General features: G+C 41.2%; 1 protein-coding gene across 8 annotated transcripts in view; it reads left to right on the top strand.

Moving 5' to 3' along the window:
- The window catches only part of TBC1D1 (TBC1 domain family member 1), a 98971-nt gene that overhangs the window by 21447 nt on the left and 56779 nt on the right, over positions 1-20745 (top strand). The window contains exon 1 of one of the 8 annotated variants that reach the window (XM_053940719.1): positions 8854-8948. The exons of the other annotated variants lie outside the window; for them this stretch is intronic. Coding sequence (XP_053796694.1) covers positions 8919-8948 — 30 coding nt within the window. The 5' untranslated portion in view covers positions 8854-8918. Of the gene's footprint in view, positions 1-8853; positions 8949-20745 lie in introns of those variants that run through there. 8 annotated transcript variants of the gene reach the window in all.

Genomic DNA, 20745 nt, shown 5'->3' with positions numbered 1-20745 from the left:
TCCTTGCACCTGTGAACACATTGAAATATGTGAGTTAAGACTTGCAAATTATTCATATATGTGAGCTCAGACTTGCAAGTTGTAGTGGTATCTGAACTTAGCAGATCACTTCAGTGAAGAATTCAGCTGTCTAGCTCATCTATCCAGCTTTGTGCAGGTTTCTCCTGGAATGCCAGAGTTCCCTATTGGTACTGAGAATACCCAGAAAGGAGGAAATGGCAAAACTGACCCGTGATTAGTTATGTATTTATTTATGTTTTTCAGTAGTGTACTGCATGTCAACTAATATTTCAGACTTTATTCCTGAAAATATGTACACATTTCCAAATTTGATGAGTCTTACATGAAATGACGCCGCTCTCTCCCCTTCTTGGTGACAAGATGGTTAACAGAGCCTGTGGTGAGGGGCTGCATTGGGCCTGCGTGCATCCCTGGTTTTTGGATGGCTGACTCAGCACGCAGAGGCTTCCATTGTTCTGGCAGAGGGGCGGAAGCGCAGTCAGCACATGTGGGTGAAATGTGCAGCGGTGACTTATGGTAGTATATCCTGAGCCCTTTGAAGCGATGTAGCTTTATCAAAACCACAAAAGAGCCATAAGGACAAATCCTGCTGCTGTGTTTTAAAAGCCTCTCCATGTGTGTTATATTTCATAAATGTTTTCTAGTGTTTTTTTTAGGAGTTAAAACAGAATTGTCTTAAAGTAACTAAATGTGGAGTGCTGTTTGTAATGAAACCTGGAATTGTAATTTTCTGAGTGGAAAGCCAACTGAATCATGGGGAAAGTGATTTTTCAGATTGGTAAAGACAGTGTTTGAATCTTGATTTGAAAGATGCTTTATTGCCATTTTGTGGCTTTCACTGTAATTGAAAGACATTATGATCTAGCCAAAAATACAAAAGCAAGAGAGTCCACGTCACTGGCAAAGAAACACTCGATGGGTTAATAAGCCTGCAGAAGAGGGTAGGAAGGGGAGAAATTAGAAACAGTAAGTTAAAAATGTGTGCAAGGGAACATTGCTGATAAAGTTTTCCACTTTCAAGACAGCTGAGAAGGAATATAATCAACAGCACAACATAGCAAAATAAAAATCACAGATAATTTGATAAAAAGGCAGATTTATATGCTCCATATATACTGTACATGCAAATTATTATGTTAGTAGGTTTCAGTGGTATCCTCGATTTCACATTACATTGGAATTATCTAGGGAAGGACTGTGCTGCAGCTTGTAGTCAAATGGAAGGCTGGTGATGAGAAGTGATGTAGAGCAAGGGTTGGGCAGGCAGCTGAGTGCACTTTTTAATCAACTGCAAGGGCCTGCAGTAGTTCTCAGCTGGCTGCTACAGTTCTTCCACCAGGGTTTTGTCCAAGAGCACCCAAGCAGGGAGGCTTACCGTTTGAGGGCAGCCTTACAGACATTAAAATTTCTTCAGCTTGATTCTAGAAAAGAGCAGGACAATATAATATTTGTTTCCTCTTTTTGTTATCTATGCTTAAGATGCATAAGTAACAACTTGGTCTGTGACTTTAGTGGGAGCAATTCTCAAATAAATAGCTTTTACACTCAACTGCTCATCATATGTGAACTGCAATACAGCTCCATTGACTGTAGGTAAATTCTGGACCCTACACCTACTGAGAGATAAACCTGAACTGATAGTTCTTATTGTTAAGCAGCTCCCAGGAAAACTAAGAAATATTTTGGTTTGAGGGTAGAATAGTTAACACTTAAAGTTTTATTTTAACTGTTGGAGTTTTTTCAGTTTACTGAAATGGGGGTTGCTTTAGAGGATGTCAACTACAATATAAGCCCATTTGAATCTGTGTACTGTCTATGGGGATTAAATGGCTGAATTAAATAATGAGAAATCAATGCTGTTAGAAACAGATTTATTAAGTTACTAAGTAAATTGTGGAGAACTGAGAAGACTGGCTACTTTTCATGGCTCTCCATATTATGGAAGTCAATATACTTCCCTAGTCTTCTACTGTTGCAACAGAAATATACAAAATAATATGCCTAGGACAGTGGGACTATTTTTGTATCTATAATTAATTATGTGAACAAAGAGCTAGGTTATAACTCTGTAAAATGATGCATACATCATTGCTTATTCTATATTACTCATTAATAGAGTGTTCTAGTAGGCTACAGTAAATATGGACTAACTAAACTAACATGAAGTCACATGTAATGGAAATAGACATTCATGATATGTATGTCTCCCATTGCATATGGGGAATTGATAAAATTATAATTATGTTTTGATTGTAACCAGTCAAATGGGAGGTGTCATGTTTTGTTCATAGATTTTCCTCAATACTTTCTAGACATTTTTTACTCTCTAACTTATCTGTTATTTGAAGTAGAAGTGCTTAGTAGTTTGTGGGATTTTTTTCCACTCTGAGGTAGTGCTTCTTTACAAAGGAAATGAGACCTATCTTCAAATGAATTGTCTTTTTTCCCATCTGACTTGAGTTAATCATATAAGCTTCAAGATCAACAAGCACTTTAAGTATAACTTTTAACTAATTGCATTTTGAAAATGTTTTTTAAACTTTAAGAAGTTTTTTTTATTCTCCTGAGATCTATGAGTGCTTGTCACAAGGAAGCAGCAGGAAGCTGATGGAAAAGGTCCTCTCAGGACCTTTCAGGTCTAGTGCCAAGAGGCATTAATGGCAATTTGATTTTCACATGTTTTGCATCCCAGTGCCGGGAGATTTTAAAAATAAGTCTTGCATAATTAATATTTTCTAGTTTATCCAGTTGTGTCAGGGTGTGTGTGCAGGTGTATGTCATCCTTGTAGCATCTGCTGCTCTTTCCCCAGAGCCACCTCAGCATTCTGGAGAGCTCAGCTAAGTTATCCCTCAGCTTGGTAACACTGAGAAGACCAAAAGCTACTGCCCTACGAGGAGGAAAAACAGGAGATTTATGGCTGTTTCAGCTACAATCAAGACTTAGCTGATGATCTCAAAGGCTTGACATGTGTTTTGTCATTGCACAGTGGGAGCATTTCCATTTATTTTGAGCTCTGTGATTTGGTTCTGCAGTTTCCTAGTTTGCTCTACCTGTTTTCTGCTCTTCCTGCTCATTTCACAGCTTCCAGAAAACCCTCATTACTAAACAAAATAAATGCATGGAACCTCTGATGTCTCTTTGTGACAATTCCCTGCTCTGCTCTGAGTTTCCCCTGTTTCTCATTTGCCACATCGTCCTTGTGGGTTTTCTGCATCCAACTATTCAGATCACAGTGATCTCGTCACAAGGTATCTTCATAAGTCTTGCCTGGACTTATCTGTAGATTCAGGCTGTGTTTTTTCACTCATTTATAGAGATCTGATCATTTGATGACAATTAGATCAGTCAGCAGTGTACATTTCATCTTGGTCAAATACAGACATGTGATTATGCTTGAGTGGAATTAGTCAGAACCCACGGCAAAGTTCCTGACAGCTTTAAGCTTTATTTTGCTGTCTGTGGGAAGACAAAAAATACACAATCCAGCATAAAGCTTGCCAATCCAAAGTTTGCTCATCAGTGTTTATGGAAGTGTATGAAGTGGCACAATGATTTCAGTCCAGATGTGCTCTTTGCATGAGATGACCCTAAATGTTTATTAATGGGCACCAGTGGACCCTAAAGCTAGATTGTGTTACTGTTAAGCTGATTATATATAGCCTTGGTTACCTTTACAGGATGATGGGTTCCACATGCTGTGAGTAGTATTTTCTCCAGTCCCTTGTTTGACTAAGGATTTCACCAAAACCCTTTGACTCTGAACTTACTGGAGCAAATACTAAAAATTATCCATTCCATTCAAGGTAACTGACTGATCATCCCAGCATCTGCTATCGCCCACAACTGCCTTCTAACAGGGAATAAGAAAGGCAGAAATTGTATTCTCTAGATGCAACCTTTCAAATGAAAAAAAGAATGCCTAAATACTTTCTGGTCCAAAACAGACCCATGGGGAAGAATCTGAAGGTAATGGTAGCCAATCAGGAAAGCTGCCTCAACCTTATGAGGTGTTTTATCCTCTAATACTCTCATGACCTCACTCCAGATGATGTAACCCTGCCTCTAGGATATGACTTGCCCAAGGAAGACTTCAATTCCACTGTCTGCTGAGTGAGTAACATGGCCCATGTGCTCTTACACTTCTTTCCTACAGGTGTAGAATCACCTTTCCCTTCCAGATCTTGCTTTCCCTCAGTCCTCTTGCTGAGGTGCCATTGAGCCTCAGCACATGGTAACCCTCTTTTGCTCTGACACGGTTGGAGAGAGAAGTGATAGTGATGGTAGGGAAGAGGACAGATAGCCTATCACCACACAACTTTTCATTCCTGAGTGAGAAATCCTAGTATCACTTGAATTGAAGCATTTTAGCAATTACAAATTTTGTGGTGGAAAAGACAATTATATGTAATATAAAAATCATATGTAATATAAAAGCTCCTGTAGCTAAACCTACAGGAGAGGTTGGAAAGAACTCTGCTGGTGAATCAGTGCCCAGCAGTGTGGTGAGGAGCTGTTCTCTTCTGTCTGCCACACGGGGAGTGAATTGCAAGGTGTCTCTGGGCACCGGCCCAATGTTAGCATTTTTCATATTTGCTACTGGTGAGCAAATAGCCAGAAAATGTAACTCACAGTACTAAGAAGATTATCCAGATCTATGTAATTTCTGTTTCCACTGAGTGTCTAGAAACCAGCAAGAAAGTCATCCCAGGTGCTTTGGTGAAAGCTGGATTTCATCTTTAGCATGGGCAGTGGGCTCCTATGAACTTTAATTCAAAGGAACAGCCACTACTAGTCTGTGGTTAGGTGTTGGGTCTTGCTATTGTCTTTCATCAGGGGGCTGGTGCAGATCTGGTTTGGTGAAGTAATTTGGTTTTATGATTAATATTTCATTTTGTATTGAGAAAAAAGTTTGCTTATAATTTAGCCAAAAGAAGTAACAAAGCTTACTCTTCACCACACTATCTGTTCAGAAGCCACTGAGTTAGGCTGGATTGAGTCTTTGGATAGGATGAAATCCAGAGCATTCATTACTCATTTCTGTTGGTGGATTCAGATAAATAATTTTTTGCATCTTGCATTGTGTGAAGGTGCCATAAAAGTCTGGTGTTTCCTTAGACACCTTTCTTTTGGTATGATTTATTACAGCTGCATCCAAGAACCAAAACAATATTACATTTTGAATTCACGTCACAAACAGTTCTGTCACAGTAGTTATTTTCTTTCTCTCTTTTTTCTCTGATAAAGTAGAAACCATCACACCTGAAACTTTCAGGAAAGGATGAGACAATACTCAGGGAAATCCTAAAGAACGGTGAGAAATAAGTGATAAAGGATAAAAATTGTGGGTGTTTTTAAACAAAGACTGTATATTGGAAAATGATAATTAATGGCAGGCATATTTTTTCACCTGAATTTATCAAGACCTTCTTGATAAATTCTTCCTTCTTGTGTACAGGAAGAAAGGAGATAAGTGAAAGTTGCAAGTGAATGTGGACAGAAGGGGTAATTCATGAGAAGAATAACTGCCAAAATATGTTTAAGTGCCACTCAGAGGAAAAAACTTTAAATGGGAGTGGGACCTGCTTAAAATCACCACTAGAGCAACAGGAGAGGCCAGTTCTCAGGTACCACAGGTGTGGCTATACCCTTAATGCAAGTTCTTGTGAGACATCATTCAGTGATGACACACTGTGAAAACTCACAAAAATATTTATGCCTATTAAACTTAGAGAAATTGAAATCAGAAGAAAATTAGTCAGGAATACTCCTCTTTTGAGCTGAAAGGTCAACTGCACCCTACTTTCTTCTTAATATTTCCATATGTCTCTTCTCTTTTTATATGTCTTTCATTCTCCAAATGGCTTCTTTAAATGGAGAAAACTTTGTTGGCAAAAAAATCATGGGGGTATTTGTGTAAATTCATGTAGGACATCTGTAAAACAGAAAGATCACCTTTCTGACAATGTAAGCTTTAAGTTGTGTCTGAAGTATTTTAATTGTTGCTATTTTAAAAACAGCTACAAATATCTTGCTAATATTTTCCATGACAACATGGAACAGCTTATAAGACTGAGGGGTTTGTTTTGATTTTTAAGAGATCATACACTTGGATAAGATGGTGTCAAGTGCTACTTACTATTTATGCAATACAGATGTTATTCCCTGACCCTGAATTTTTCCATTTCCCCAAAATGGGTATGTAGTATTTTTGGAGAGACAGTTATCTACGCAAACCAAACTACAGAAGTTTTCTTTTTAGAAATTTGAACATCCTGGAAAATGAATGCAGTTATTGTTCCCACTACATTACTAAATGCATCTTTTTTGGAAGGTAAGCAACACAGTGACCTTTTCATTTACACTGAAGAATTTCATGCATTACTAAATGTTTTTAAGCTGAGCACTTAAGCCTCACTTCCAGCTGTTTCCCAAGTGCCAAAGTGTGTCCACTTCTCCTCTTCTCCTTCCTTCAAGGCCAGCATCTATAATCTTTTTTTTTAACAGATGAACTAAAGCAGAGAGAGCAGTTATATAGCATGCCTGAAAGTCATGTTAACAGCAGAAGCTGGAATTCATTCATTGTTACTCTGTCTCCTAATTCAGTATCTTCACCACAAGACCACTCTTCTTCCCAATCCTATAGAAGCATGTAGAAGTTTTCAGAGTCCATTTAAAATACATATGTCACTATAACAAGTACATGCAACAGGTTTCGAAGTTAACACACTGGAGATGGCTGTTTGAGCCAGTTGCAGACAGGGTGAGAAGCCAGATATCCTGACTGACATCAGTGTTTAATGTGGACTTGGGGGCAGGTGTATGTATTGTAAGTTTAAAATAGTGTAAAGATGTCAGTCAGGAAGGGGGAGCTGGAAAAATTCCCAAGCTGGTAGGATCTCCTCGGAGAAAGGGGAATAAATAATCATTTAGAAGTAATATTGTTCACACTAAGCATTAGAGAAATGGGACTCTTGAGACTTTCCTGCTACCGTCAAATATAGTGGTTATACTGTACAACTATGAGCAGCACATAATGAGGAGCATTCTGCCTTGCTCATGCCCTCAGTTACTTTATGAAATAAAAGTAGAGTTCTTGTCAGGTTCTGAGTTTAAGGCCCTGAGAACAGATGTTATTTTTTTCATGTATGTGCTCTGTACATCATGAACAGTCGCAGCAGTGAAAATTTCTCCTTCTATAATGCCAGGAAGCCTTTAGAGACTGCTACCAGAAGGGGTATCAGTCATATTTAGTGACTTATTTGGCTTATGGCTAAGAACATCTGTACAATCAAAATGTCCGTGACCACTATCATAATCACAGAGAGAGCCATTGGCCATCCTTGTGAATTATCTCTAATCTGTAGAACTATTGGAAAATGGAATTCTGTTCTCTTCTATGAAGATGTGAAATGTATTTGTTAAGGTTTTCATTTCAGAAACTGTAGCTTAGGTACAGCCTGAGAAGATTCACTTTTGTGTTGCCCCCTCATCCATCTGTGGCCCATTGCAGACATGCAGCAGTGCTAGGGCACTCACCAGCACCAGTTAGGAGATGACAGAGCTCTCTGCCTGCTCGCTCCCTTGTTTGTTTTGCTTGAACCAAACCAGGGCTGCAGGGTCATACAGTCTTCGGGCAGGAGCCAAAACTAACCCTTTTCTTCCTCAGTGAGCTGTGAGATTGGCTCTGCTTCTCCCTGGCCCACCTGCATGGATGTTACTCTTTCCCTCCTGGTTTCATTTAATAATTCAAACAACTGCAGCAGTGTCAGCTCTAACGCAAGAGATCATTCCATTAGCCATAAGTGAGCAAGTGCAAGCATATGTACTCTCACAGTGGAGTAGCTGTCTCAGTGAGAGTGTCTTTGGGCAAAAAGAAGAGCTGAATTTGGCACTTCATCATCTAACTTGGACCAGTTGAATTTTATTGAGAAGTGCATAGCAGACCCCTATGCTTTTCTGTTATGATTGCGCAAATCTAGTTCTTCCCGTTGTTTCTGAGGTGGTGGAAAATAAAAGGCTTTTTGTTTTGAGACTAGTGGATTATTTCCTGTGAACTCCAAGCCTTTTTTCCTTTCCTGGTTCTGTGCCCTTCCTTCAAACTCAGGAAAATTAGTTGTCTCAGGCAGTCCTACAGCCACCGAGTAGGGGAGGAGGGTGTTCCCAGCCAGCTCAGCCGCAGCAACGACAGGAATGAGCATTCCTGGCTGAATGGCAGGTAACATCCCTGGACCTGCCGGAAACATGTACACTACTGTCTGGCTTTCCACGACAGTCTGATTTCTGGAAGTTGAGCTGCTAGCGTGTGATGTCAAATGCCATTAGCTAACACGAATGGCAAGACAGACTGGAAGTGTAACATTTCACAGTGGTTTCAAACAGATGATTTTTCGCTCGATCCTTTAATGTTAGGAATGGCTTCGATGCCGGGATGTTCCCAGAAGGTTTTAGTTACGAATCCCGCGGTCAGCGCTGCATTACGTGGCCGGGCGGCGCGAGGCGGCGGCCGGCGGTTGCCTGCGTTGCCGGGCGCGCTGCCGGACGGCGAGCCCGCTCCCCTCCCGAGCCCGCTCCCTTCCCGCCCGCCGGGATCGGGCGGCCGCAGCCCGGGAGCGGGGAGCCCCGCCGGAGGCGGAGCGCGGCGGGGGCGGGGACCCGGCCGCGGCCCTTCCTTTCCCTTCGCTTCCCGCCCCGCAGCCCCGCGGCTGCAGCCGGCGCGGCCACGGGCAGCGTCCCCGGCGCGCAGAGCTCGCGGCGCCGCCGGCCGGCGCTCGGCGGCGGGGGCACGGGGAGTCCGCGCGGGCCCGTCCCTCCCGGCGCATGAGGCGGTGGGAGCGGCGGGCGGGAGAGGCGGAGAGGAGTGGCCGGAGCCGGGGATCGCCGCGCCGGAGCCCCTAGGATGTCACCATTGTTCAGCTGGGTGGCCAAGGTAGGCGGCGCGGCGCCCGCCGCCCTCCGCGCTCGGGAAGTAAAGTCCAGCCTCAGGGCTTGCAGGGGTTTGCGTGTAATTTCAAGGCAAGTCAGTCACCCCTGGGAAGGGAGCAGAGCCCTGCTGTGTTGTTCAACGAGGGAAAAGGAGGAGCACTCAAAGTGAGCAGTAAAGTCAACCTGCTGTCAGACATGGCTTGAGTTTAGGGGCTAAAAGCGAAGCTGCAGGTCTGGCCGCCTTGTTCTACCTTGTTGCGGATGTGCAAAAGGGGAGAGCTGTTATTAAAACTGCTCTGAAGGCCCGATCTTAGAGCCTTTTGAAGTCTAACGCTACTTTTGCACTCTGGGGAATGTGTAACAGCGCTCCCACTGTTTGTTTTGGAGTCTTTTTTGTCTTTTTTTTTTTTTTTCCATGGTTTTTGTTATGCTCTGGATTTATGAAGAACAATAAGCTGGATTTTAGTGGGACGCTTACATGTTTTACAATGACAATGCATGTGCCGTGCTGCCTCCTTCATCTGTATGTCTAGGGCTTCAGTAGGATTTTCCACTGTAACTGAAATTACATATGGATGCAAAGCAGTAAAGATGGTTAAAGATCTCTAGAATATAGTTTTGAGCTGACAAAAAATTCTAAAGTAAAACAAAAAAATTCTAGAGTAACCGTCATTATGAATTGAAAATAAGCTGCAAATTATATGCTGTCTCAAGGTACAGTTCAGCATGTAGAAGAGGACAAGTGTGTGAAACAGCTGTACAGCAGTCAAGAATTGTAGGTTCCTTGAACAAATTAGCTGGGAAAAAATCTATATATCTTGAAATTCAAGAGACAGCATAGGCTGCTAGGCAGACAACATAAAACCTGATTCTCCCGTCTCTGTTGTCAGTTGTAAATGGTCAGTTGCTTAATTACTTCTGCATCCCTATTCCTGAATATTTAACAGGTGAAATACCTACCCTCGGAAGATACTAAGAGGGAAGGGCTTGATATGTGGCTGTTGCCTTCGTTCAGATTCTCAGATAGAAGGATTTGCTCTGTTCTGTTTTGAAAAGAGATTGCTGACTTTTAGACACACCCTGAACAATGGAAATGTATCCTTCTCTCGTTCCACTTGCCTTTTTTCCTCTGGGTGAAGATCTGTTGGGTGGAGCACGTGTAGTTACCTCTCCTGTCGCTCCTCAGACTGTCTCATGGATAACGTTAGACCCGGTCCGCCGTGTTATCTGAAGGAATGATACCGGCTGATGCCCGTCCCGACCCTTATAAATGTGCCGGTCTCCTGTTCAGGTGGCTGCCCAAAGATGAGTGATGCCATTGAGTACGTACTTCAAGGATGCCCCCGAGGCTTGGCTCATTTCCTTCCCTCGTTGTTCACTTGTCAGCCGGGCAAGGCAGCTGGTGGGAGAGGAGTTGGTGTCGGAGGAGGTCAGAGCTTGTAGCACATGGAGTTCACTGTGGTTTTAGAGAAATAAGCTCTTGCACAAACGCACTTCTAACTGCTTTTAGGAGTGCTTTCTGGGCTTTCAAAACTAATTATTTCAATGCTGGTTCCTCACAACTACTTAGTTTTATTCTTTTGATGGCCATTAATTGTCAGCACTAATTTGGGAGGGAAAGCAAGGCAGTGTACTTAGAAATATAAAATGAGGCTTGTTAATAGAGAAAGCTTTCCTGCCTGCCAAAATCTGATCAGTAAAAATGTAGGAGCTGTTGCTGTGGGCTTTCAACACAAATGCAAGCCTTTCCAGTATTTATAAGTTGGTGGTCCATTCCAGAACAGGGAAGGACTGTCAGAGGAGGAAACTGGCCCCTCTCGAAGGAAAGCTGTCCCCTTGCATCTATTATTTAAAAATGAGTGACTCCCCCCACTTAAGTAAGGTATTTAGTCTCACCAGGCCTGCAGATACTTACATGTGAAGCAGTTTACTCCCACATGCTGTAAAATTGATTTCCCTGTTGTTTGTATAAACATTAGCTTTTAATATGTCTTGTTTACACATTTTTACCTGCAGTTTCACCCAGCTTGTCTCTTACCTACACACAGGCTCCTCAGGGCTGAGTTTTGCAGTGCTGCCAGGCTCAGCCATGGGGCCCCTTCTGGGCTGGAGGATAAAGCCCCACTTGAGTTGTATGTGGATTGATGTTGCCCCCATTGGCCGTGTGGGTGCTGGCTGAACCCCTGTATGATGGCTCTGATAACGAATTCTAAAGTACTGACTTGTTCTAGTCTCCTTAAATTATTTAAATAAAAAAGAATAGTTATACCTGTTTTTCCTGCATGGTTTGATAAAAAGTTAGACAACTGACTTAAGGGTAACCTTTGACTGAGCACCTGAAAGCAGTCTCTTGGAAGTGTAAACTATATTTGCACTGTTCTGTGTAGAAAATACAGTTTTGTGCTTTTGTATATACACAAAGACTATTCATATTCGGTTTAGATCACTGAAGTAACTGTTACTAAAAGTAATCATTGTGGGCTTGAAAAATGTCAAACTTTCAGTCTCAAAAAAAAAAGACAGACATGCAGAGTTTTAGTAGTAAACTGACATTATTAATTCATTACTAGGAGATAATACAGTGACAAGTGTTAAAATAATTTTATTTCTGTTCCTATAATATTTAATACATCTTAGTTTAAAAAATATATTTGTCTTAGTTCTTTACAAATTGCTTAATTTTATAATGCACATTTCTATTCAGAAGCAGCTTTATAGCAACCAGAATTAGAGAACTGATTGCTGAAGAAATAGAAACAGTTCTTAGTGCAAGAAATTGTATAAATAGAGACTTTTGAGTAAATGTGTCCTCAGATTCTCAGCTAGCCATGAAATTTATAGTTTGTCTTTCTAGTTACAAAAAAAAAAGGTTCTGTATATACTTTAATAGCTGTGTTCAACTTATTTTGTCTGAAGGATTATAAACCAACAAGGAACCAGTAAAGAAAATAGCTAAGATATGTAAAAACTAAGATATGCTAAAATGCAAAACAAAGTTACACAATTTAATTCAAGGTTTCTTCTATACCTTGAGCAGCTGCCTCCTACCTGCAGGACAGCAGGTGGGAAAGAGATGCTCCCTCCTGAGGGGAGCTGCAAGTGATAGAGTGTGTTGCTGAAACTTGAGGAACCTCCACTTATGTGCCACCAGCACTGGAAGAAAAGGGTGGGTTTACCAGGTGGCTGTCCCCAGCTGGGTTGGCTAATCTTGGACCTTGAGTTGAGAAAGCCAATTGTTTGGATTCCTTCTCCTATGAAAATCAGATTTTAGAGTGTATTCACAATAGATGCTCTGAAATTCCCAACAGCAAAACAAGAAGTAAGTTTTACTTTGGTTTGGGTTTTTTTTCAAGGATTTCTGAGTCAGAAGGGCCTATGAGCTTTTCACAGATTGGGAAGCTCTCAAGCCATCAACAAAGAAAGTTTTTGTCCTATTCAGTGCAGTAAGATGTGGTTACTTGGCTTGTGCCATGAGACGTTACTGAAGGTAATCATAATCATATTGGACATGCCACTTATATTTCTTGTAATCCTAATATAGTTTTTTAGGCTGTGTTAGAATTGATCTTGGTGCTGTTTTGCTATCATTCCTACTATTTTCTATATAACAGAGTGCCTAGTAGACCTCTGGAGGAGCATGCATGGGAGTAACAATATACTTCTTAGTTTAGGTCAGAAGCTACAAATGAAATTAATTTGCCTTCTGCAAAGGAATGAAGAGGAATGAGAGATTGAAAATCACGAAATCCAAGAAATCCCATCCTGCTTTTTTTTTTTTTTTTTTTTTTTTTCCTTTTTTAAAGAGTATTCTGAAAGGATGGTTTTGTCTTTTTTGCTGGTCTGTTCTACGGTATGTCACACTTATTTATGAGGATGTTTTGCTCCAGTTTAACTGACATGCATCTTTCTTCTATTCCCCACAGCTTCCAGCAAAATTGAGCACCTTTGGAAATCTTTAATCCCTCATGAATGACTTACATTTTAGCCAAACAAATCAAGTTTTGGTCTCTTCAGGAGCCCTCACAATCAGGCACTTTAAAAATGTCTAGAGCAAAAAAACGTACACGTTTGTTAAACCTGGCTTACATTCAAGCTCATCTTACTTTTGCTAAATTATTTGGGTAGGTGAGTAAGTGGTGGTGGTATTCTATGGAGTGCAACTCTTGTTTTTGCTAGTACATTTATCCCTGATAACCCTAATTGTGAAGGAATTTGAATACTTGCATAGTGTATCAAGAATCAAGTAGTTAATAGAGAACTAGTGCATTCTAGGGAAGAATTGGGAATTGCTGAAGAGGGAAGGCTCAAAAGCCACAGTTTTTTCTTGTGGAAGAATCTCCTTGAAGCCATTGATGCTGTGGGTAGGGCTGAAAGGACAGACCCTCGCTTGTCTCCCAGGCTGGATGCCAGCAGTGTAGCAAAGAGAAAGTGCAGATTTCTGCCAGAGCTGTGCTTTGGTGCCCAAGCTTGCACAATGCCCTTGTCAGAGAACACTACGTTTCTGCTCAGTGTGATTCTCCAGGTCAGTTTATGTTGGGGTAAAATGTTGTTGCCAATTGACAGTTTTCAGATAAATGCCGATTATCACCAAACACCGAGCAGTTCAAATGCTCTGTTTTCTGTATGCCAGTCACTCCCCGCCTTCCCCTGCGGGGCCGGGTGATGACTGAGGAATATGCGCTCAGCATTTGAAATGAAGTCAGTCCTGTGGTGAAACCCCTCAGTTACTCAGCACTTAAGTTCCTTTGGAACTATTTGCTTTTATTCTTCATCCTTCCATTTCTTTTTCTGCAAGCTAGGCCCGAACTGCTGAGGTGTTCCCCATTTGATGGAAGAGGGCTGGAATATAGTCACTCGCATGGCTTTTGTGTGGCTGCGCAGGTGTTGTAGGGCAGTGGCCTCTGCATTTGTCAGCTACATTAGGGGTGCTTAGTAAGGAGCAGAGCTTTCCACAGAGAAGTTCCTGGCCATGTAGATTGCAGTTTAGCAAGGTTTTTCTCTTGAATCATTTATGCCTTTCTGAATTAATTTCTCATGAGTGTCTTCTTTCAGGTTCATGTTGACCTTCAGATTTAACAAGCCAAGCCTGACAAGGTAGCTGAGCTTGCTCTTTTGTACAGGTTCTGTCCTCTGCAATTCAAAACAGAACTTTTAGCCTCTAGTCAAACACCGTTTACTTTTCTTTGCTGATGGGCACTCTGGAAGTTGGTGCTAGCTCTCTTCATGTGGTTGACATGTTCTGAGCCAACCAGTAGCAAAACTACTAGAAAATCCTGCAGGATCAGGGAAAAGCCCAGGTCGTATCAAAGATAGGTAATACAACTAAGGGCTAGTTTGGATTTTTTTCCATATATACATATATATGCAGCACTGCAGTTTAGCTTTATTTGCCTTACATTTGATGATTTAAAATACTGTTTCACATTGTAGCCTTTTTTTGAAAGGTTACTGTAATGAAGCAGTCTTTTATGTGTACTAGAGGTGTTCATGAGAACACCAAAGCACCAGTTCCACTCTGGGTCCCATAAATAGAACTATCCTTAGGGAAAAGTCAGGTAAAGAACCTCTTTACAGTTTGTAGCTTCCCATCATCCTGCATGTAGAAGCTGCAGCATTTCTGAGAAGCCTCTGCTTTAAGGGGTTGTTGGAATTTTTTTACTGGGTCATCTAATAAAAGCTTTAAATACTTTTAAGAAGTCTTCTGAGCCATTTTATTTTAAATTTGAAGGAGCTGAGGTTGTGTGTGGTGTACAGAGGTTGACTGATGACTTAACAAGTAAATCCTCAATGGAATTATTCAATTATTATTCAGTTAATAGAATTACAGCTTGACTTTTTTTTTTTTTTTTTAATTAGAAGCCTTTACAGCTCTACTGTTCAAGCTGAAATGCTTATGGATGGCAATGACTCAGAGGAAAAACATTCTCAGCCTCTGTTTTGGTAGCATTTTATATATCAGTTAAGATACACAAAATATGTCAAGAGATGCTTACTAATTTGTATGGGGAGGTGAGGCAGCAGAGCTGGGAAAAGCAGCCAGAACTCAAAGAGCAGAAGGTGAGGCAATTACTGTATATTGGTTTTATCACCAAGTTAACTCACTGAATTGCATTTGAATTGTTTTCAGTTATTCTTGCTTTTTAATCAAGTTACAATAACAAATCATGAGATGCATTAATGCATAGATATAGAATTTTAATAGGAGTGTTTTCACAGAATCACAGAATAAGCTGAGTTGGAAGGGACCCACTAGGATGAAGCCCAGCTTCCTGGTCCTGCACAAGACACCCGCAAGAATCACGCCACATGCATCGTCCAAATGCTTCTTGAACTCTGTCAGGCTTGGTACTGTGACCACTTCCCTGAAGAGCCTGTTCCAGTGCCCAACCACCCTCTGGGTGAAGAACCTTTTTTTAGTATCCAACCTAAACCTCCTTGACACAAGTTCTGGCCATTCCTTCATGTCCTGTCACTGGTCACCACAGAGAAGAGAAAGGTGTCTGCCCCTTCTCTTCCCCTCATGAGGAAGTTGTAAACTGTGATGAGGTCTCACCTCAGTCTCATCTTCTTGAGGCTGAATCAGCAGAGTGCCCTCAGCCACTCCTCATACAGCTTCCCCTCAAGGCCCTTCACCATCCTCATCAATCTCCTTTGGGCACTTTCTAACATCTTTATATCCTTATTATACTGTGACACCCAAAACTGCCCACAGCACTCAAGGTGAGGCTGCACCAGTGCAGAGCAGGACAATCCCCTCCCTTACCTGGCTGGTGATGCTGTGCCTGGTGCACCCAGGACAGAGTTGTCCCTTCTGGCTGCCAGGGCACTGCTGGCTCATGTTCAGCTTGCTATCAGCCAGGACCCCCATGTCCCTTTCCATGGCACTGCTGTCCAGCATCTCATTCCCCAGTCTTGTCTGTACATCCAGGTTTGCCCCATTCCAGGTGCAGAATCTGGCACCAGCCCTTGTTGAAATTCTGTATTTGGTGATTGCCCAGTCTGCTAGTTTATTGAGGTCACTCTGCAGGGCCTCCCTGCCTTTGAGAGAGTCATAGCTCCTCCCAGTTTTCCACCATCTGCAAACTTACTCAGTATCCATTTTTTAAAGTAAAATCTTTCTGAAAAGCATGGTTTTCTTGCTGAGAAGCAAGAGGAAGGTTCAGGCACCTTTACCCTGTTTCAGTGGACTAGAGCATAACAGGGTTTCTGCTGCCTCTCTTCCCTTGTGCTTTCAAGTTCCCAAAAGACCAGGCCAGTATTCCTGGATCAGCTGGCCAGGTGCATGAAATCCTGGATGAAATTCTCTGTAGGTTGTATTTATGTTAGTAAGTGCCATACAGCAACATGTTGTTCTAGGAGGGGCTGCTGGTGCTGAGGATAGGTTCTATACCTCACTCTGGGAAGTGATTTTTACTTTGAATTGGCCCTAATTTGGTGGTGTGAACCAAATGCCTGTTTGCAGTGAAATGTATCACACAATGAAGGTTTAGTTCTGTTTAAATGGGTGACAGTTCTGGTATTTTGAGACATCCCCATAATGTAGTCTGTCACACAAGAAGTGGAATGGAAGAATCCGCTCTCAAACACATAATCACACCAGATTACACTTGAGAGTCCAATTAGAGAAGCTGGATACACATACACATACACATGCATAAACAGCATACACATGGCTGTGGCTGTGTGGACACACTGTGGCACAGTGGATGGCCCTGATGGAGGAAGTAGGGGCCCATCAGGGAATTTTTGTTTTACTGGGATGTTGACCTTTTGGTAGTGCTTAGTGAAAATATCAGGCCTGAAGAGGTTATCTGGAATTTCTGTGCCCTAGACTTCTATCTATTACTAACTGAAGAACTGTGAAGAGAGTATAAAAATGTTAGTTGCCTCCCATTCTCAGGGCACTGTGTATGTAAGCACACATGTTGATGGTCACATTTTAAAACCAAACCAAACATTATTTTGGAGTATCTGGAAGCTTCTTTCCAACTCAGAAAGTTGCTAGCTTTGGACATGTTAATGTTTTTCTTTATACCTTTGCAGCATCATCACTGTAATCAAAAGCATGGGTTTTTTTCCAGGGAAAACCTTTGATATGCAGCTACCAAACAGGATTTTCAGGTACAGATATTCTGTGAAATTGCAGGTTTGGGGAAAACAGGCTGCTTATGCATAGTTGCACAGGCACACTCCCTGCTACTGAAAATCTCGAAGTTGAGCTAAACTAAACAGCTCCTTTCTTTTTCAGTTAACCATTTTAGGACATTTATGCGTTTATTTCAAGGAGCTATGTAGCCAAATATCTTACTTTTACCAGATCTTAACAGTTGCCTCTGTATATTTACTGAACTATTGGTCTGCTGCTGTAGTACCAATGAGGTGAGCTCACTGAAGCCGTTGTCATGGAAATTTGGATGGTTGGCACTAAATGTTTCATGCTGGTTTTGTTTCTGTGGAGCTTTTTATAGCTTCTAATCTCCCCAAATGCAAGTCATGGAAAAGAAAATTTGTAGAAGTGCTTTGGAGTTCTAGTCACTTATGTACAAGGGGCCTATCTTTAAAACTGTTGTTACTTACCCAGAACCAGTAATATGTTTTGGCATTTCAGATTTAGGTATGTCCCACTGGAATATAAACTACAGAGCTTATCATTCTGTGAAAGCAACATTTCTGCTTGACATACAGTCATTGAAGGCTGACCTTTTAGACTAAAGCCTATTTTTTTGTATGCAAACAGTTCATGCAGCCGATATGGTTTTGTTTACGAAATGTGGAATCATATAAAAATTATTTATTGTAGCTTGTTTTAATTCCATCAGCATTTTTTCTTCTGGTTTCTTTTTTTCTGTGTTAGCAGAGAAGGATGAAAACTGGTGAACTAACTGCTCTTTTGAGTGAAAGTCAGAGTAGTTTTCATGGGATGTTTAGTCATTACTTTCCCATCCTGCTCTCCTGGGAGTTGACCTGAGGCAGCTGAAATCTGTTACTATATGACAGAGCAGCAAATGTGCTCATCCACAAGCAAATCAGAATTTTGTACCAGTCAGGCAGAATGCTGGAAAAAGCTGATCATCTTCTTCGCTCCAGTTCCCCTGGGGCCTTTGTAAGTTTAATGTTCAAGTAAGATTCTTCCAATTAAAAACATCATCTGTCCCTGTGCCTCCCACCAGCAGCCCTAGGAAGAAAGGCTGGGTGGCTGTCTGTTTCCTTTGGAAGTCTGTCAACTCTGTTGTCAGAGTAAGAGATGGTGTTTTACTCTGCTGCAGATAAAACTTACACATCATATCAACCAAAAGCATTGACAGGTGGACTTCCCACCACTACCTTCCTTTGTGAAAACATCAAAATAAATTTTGAGGGGAGGGAGATTTGGTCACACATTTGGGTCAGCTGTCAAAAAGGTTATATCAGAAATAACCTTAGTTGTAGTGAGGATACACATGGAGTTTTTCTCCTTTCTTGTTTGGAGTTCGATATTGATAAAAAGGACAGAAGAATTTCAGGCTTTTTTTTTTTTTTAATTTGTAAAGAAATTATATTCACTTCTGTCTGTTTTGCTAATCCCTGTTTTGCCAGTTGTACCAATTTTGATAACTGCCAGAAGCCCAAGAGCAAAGGAGAACAGGCGAGAGCCTGTATCCTATCGTACAAATGAAATTTAATCTGATTAATAATTTTAAAAAAAGAAGTTACTACCTAATTTCCTGTTTTAAGTCCTGATATTGCCTTTCAGTTATAAAAGACATATTCTCTGCCCTGCCTCAAAAAAAGTCAAAACAGTAAAGAACTCATGTCGTGAAAGCTTTAAAATGCCATTGCTGTCTTTTTCCATTTATAGCTATTTAAGAATAGGCTTCCTTCTGTTTCCCACCCCATAGCCTCCAGCAAAGTCCCAAACCTGTTTCAACCCTGTGAAGGGAGCTGCTTGCAGTTCCATCTTACACCCCTCCCAAAGGAAAAAAAAAAGGATTTAATCACTCTTGATGATGAATGAGCACAGATATTTCTAAGTATTGCTTTACAACAGGTATTGCCTCATTGTTCAGTACTCACCTTGTAAAATGTGAGCCAGGAACCCTGTAGGTATGACCAACAACTAGACTAGAAATGCTGTTTTCATTTTTGAAATTGTGTGAAAAGAAACCTTTGAAACAAAATATGGAAAAAATACATCTGAAGATGTTAATGGCTTATTTGAAATATATTTTAATTTATTCCACAGTTGTTCCATTTAAATTTATGGTAATGAATGGAGGAGCTGATTAAGCTGTGCAGGATGAAAAGAAATGGTTTTTATTGTAAGGACAGAAAGGACTGGGCAAATATGAATTTGTGAACACCTGTAATAAGCCCACCAGGTATATGGCAGAATATACCTGTATTCTTCCCAAAAGCACAATCTGTAGGAGTAGTCCCTTCAGAACCACTCAGGTGCTGTTGCATCTGGAGGTATTCTAAACACACATGGAGACTTTGCCAACTGCAGTTTGCTTTTGGGTCACGCATTTTCATGGGGAAGGATCTGAAAGTAAGAAGCAATCTAGGACATGCCAGCTTATTTATGGAGAGTAGCCAGCTTTTTTTTTGTATTTTGGGCTTTATTAAGGTATCTCTTAAAAGCATGTGTAAGAAACCCTTGGAGTGTATCAGCAACATGATGCATCTCTCTTGGGGAGAAAGCACCATCACAAAACAGAATAGTCAAACTTCATTAGAGTACCAAGTACACTTAAGTTCTGTTTCTGAGCTTGTTTACAATGCTCCATGAACAGATTCTGCAAATACTGGTTTGGATTTTTTTTTTTTTCAAAAGGAAAGAAAATCCTTTTGTGCCTCTTATAATTACATGGAGTGCTCTCAAACTCGCGTGATTTTGCAAAAATTGTACTCTTCTGTCTGGCTGAGGAATCATGAGGAATGTTCTCAAGCTGAGATTTGCCTGTAATATTAAAAGGAATGCAATACTGTGAAAGTGGCATACAGTACTCATAACATCAATCTGCAGTACTTTAACAATATCCTGGAGCTAGCACTTGATGTGTGTGGAAAGTCTAGACCCCTTTACAGCTCTTCATGATAATGTGTAAACTGTAAAGAGTATGTGTTGGTTACATGGAGCTCTACTCTTCAGCTTACTGTAATTACTGTGTCAGTCATCTCAGATGATGCTAATGGCATTCATCCACTCATCCAGGTCAAAAAGAACTAGATTTAAACAGAGAGCTCTCTTCTGCCTCACACAGAATATCCTTTGAATTTTAGTGCAGATTCATCAGCTTTTTAAATGTATCCCTGCAAAATTTGAGTCTTAGCCTTATCACCCTCACTTATCCCTTTCTCTAGATAATGCCCATTCAGACCTTACAAAGGAAACCATGCCCACAAGTAAAGGTGTATGACTGTTCTTCCTTTCATAGGCCCATGGTGATATTCAGCTGTTGAACTCTCCCTTATTAGGGCTGAAACAACACCTTTGTCTTGCCTTTGTAGGTTTCACAGCGCTTCCTAAGCAACATACCTGCACTGTGGTTACTCCTGCTGCCTGTTACCCTGGCTACCCCTCCCAGCCCACTGGTTGTACTCCAACTTGTCCTCCTTTTCAAAAGACATTCATGGGTTCCCTGGATAAGTGAGACACGCAGTGCATCTGATGTGCTATAGAGAGAAATGTGCTAGACCACCGTGTGTGGCTGGTGAAGCTGCTAAGAGTGGCACAGTCTAGAGCTGTTTCATGAGCAGTGAGGATACAGCAGCAAAATTTCGTTCATATGTGTTGAGAAGTGAAGTCATGGAGTAAAGGT

This window comes from Vidua chalybeata, chromosome 4 (assembly GCF_026979565.1).
Source record: "Vidua chalybeata isolate OUT-0048 chromosome 4, bVidCha1 merged haplotype, whole genome shotgun sequence".
NCBI classification, from domain to species: domain Eukaryota; kingdom Metazoa; phylum Chordata; class Aves; order Passeriformes; family Viduidae; genus Vidua; species Vidua chalybeata.
Note: the sequence above shows the minus strand (reverse complement) of the source record. Positions and strands in the feature narration are given on the sequence as shown.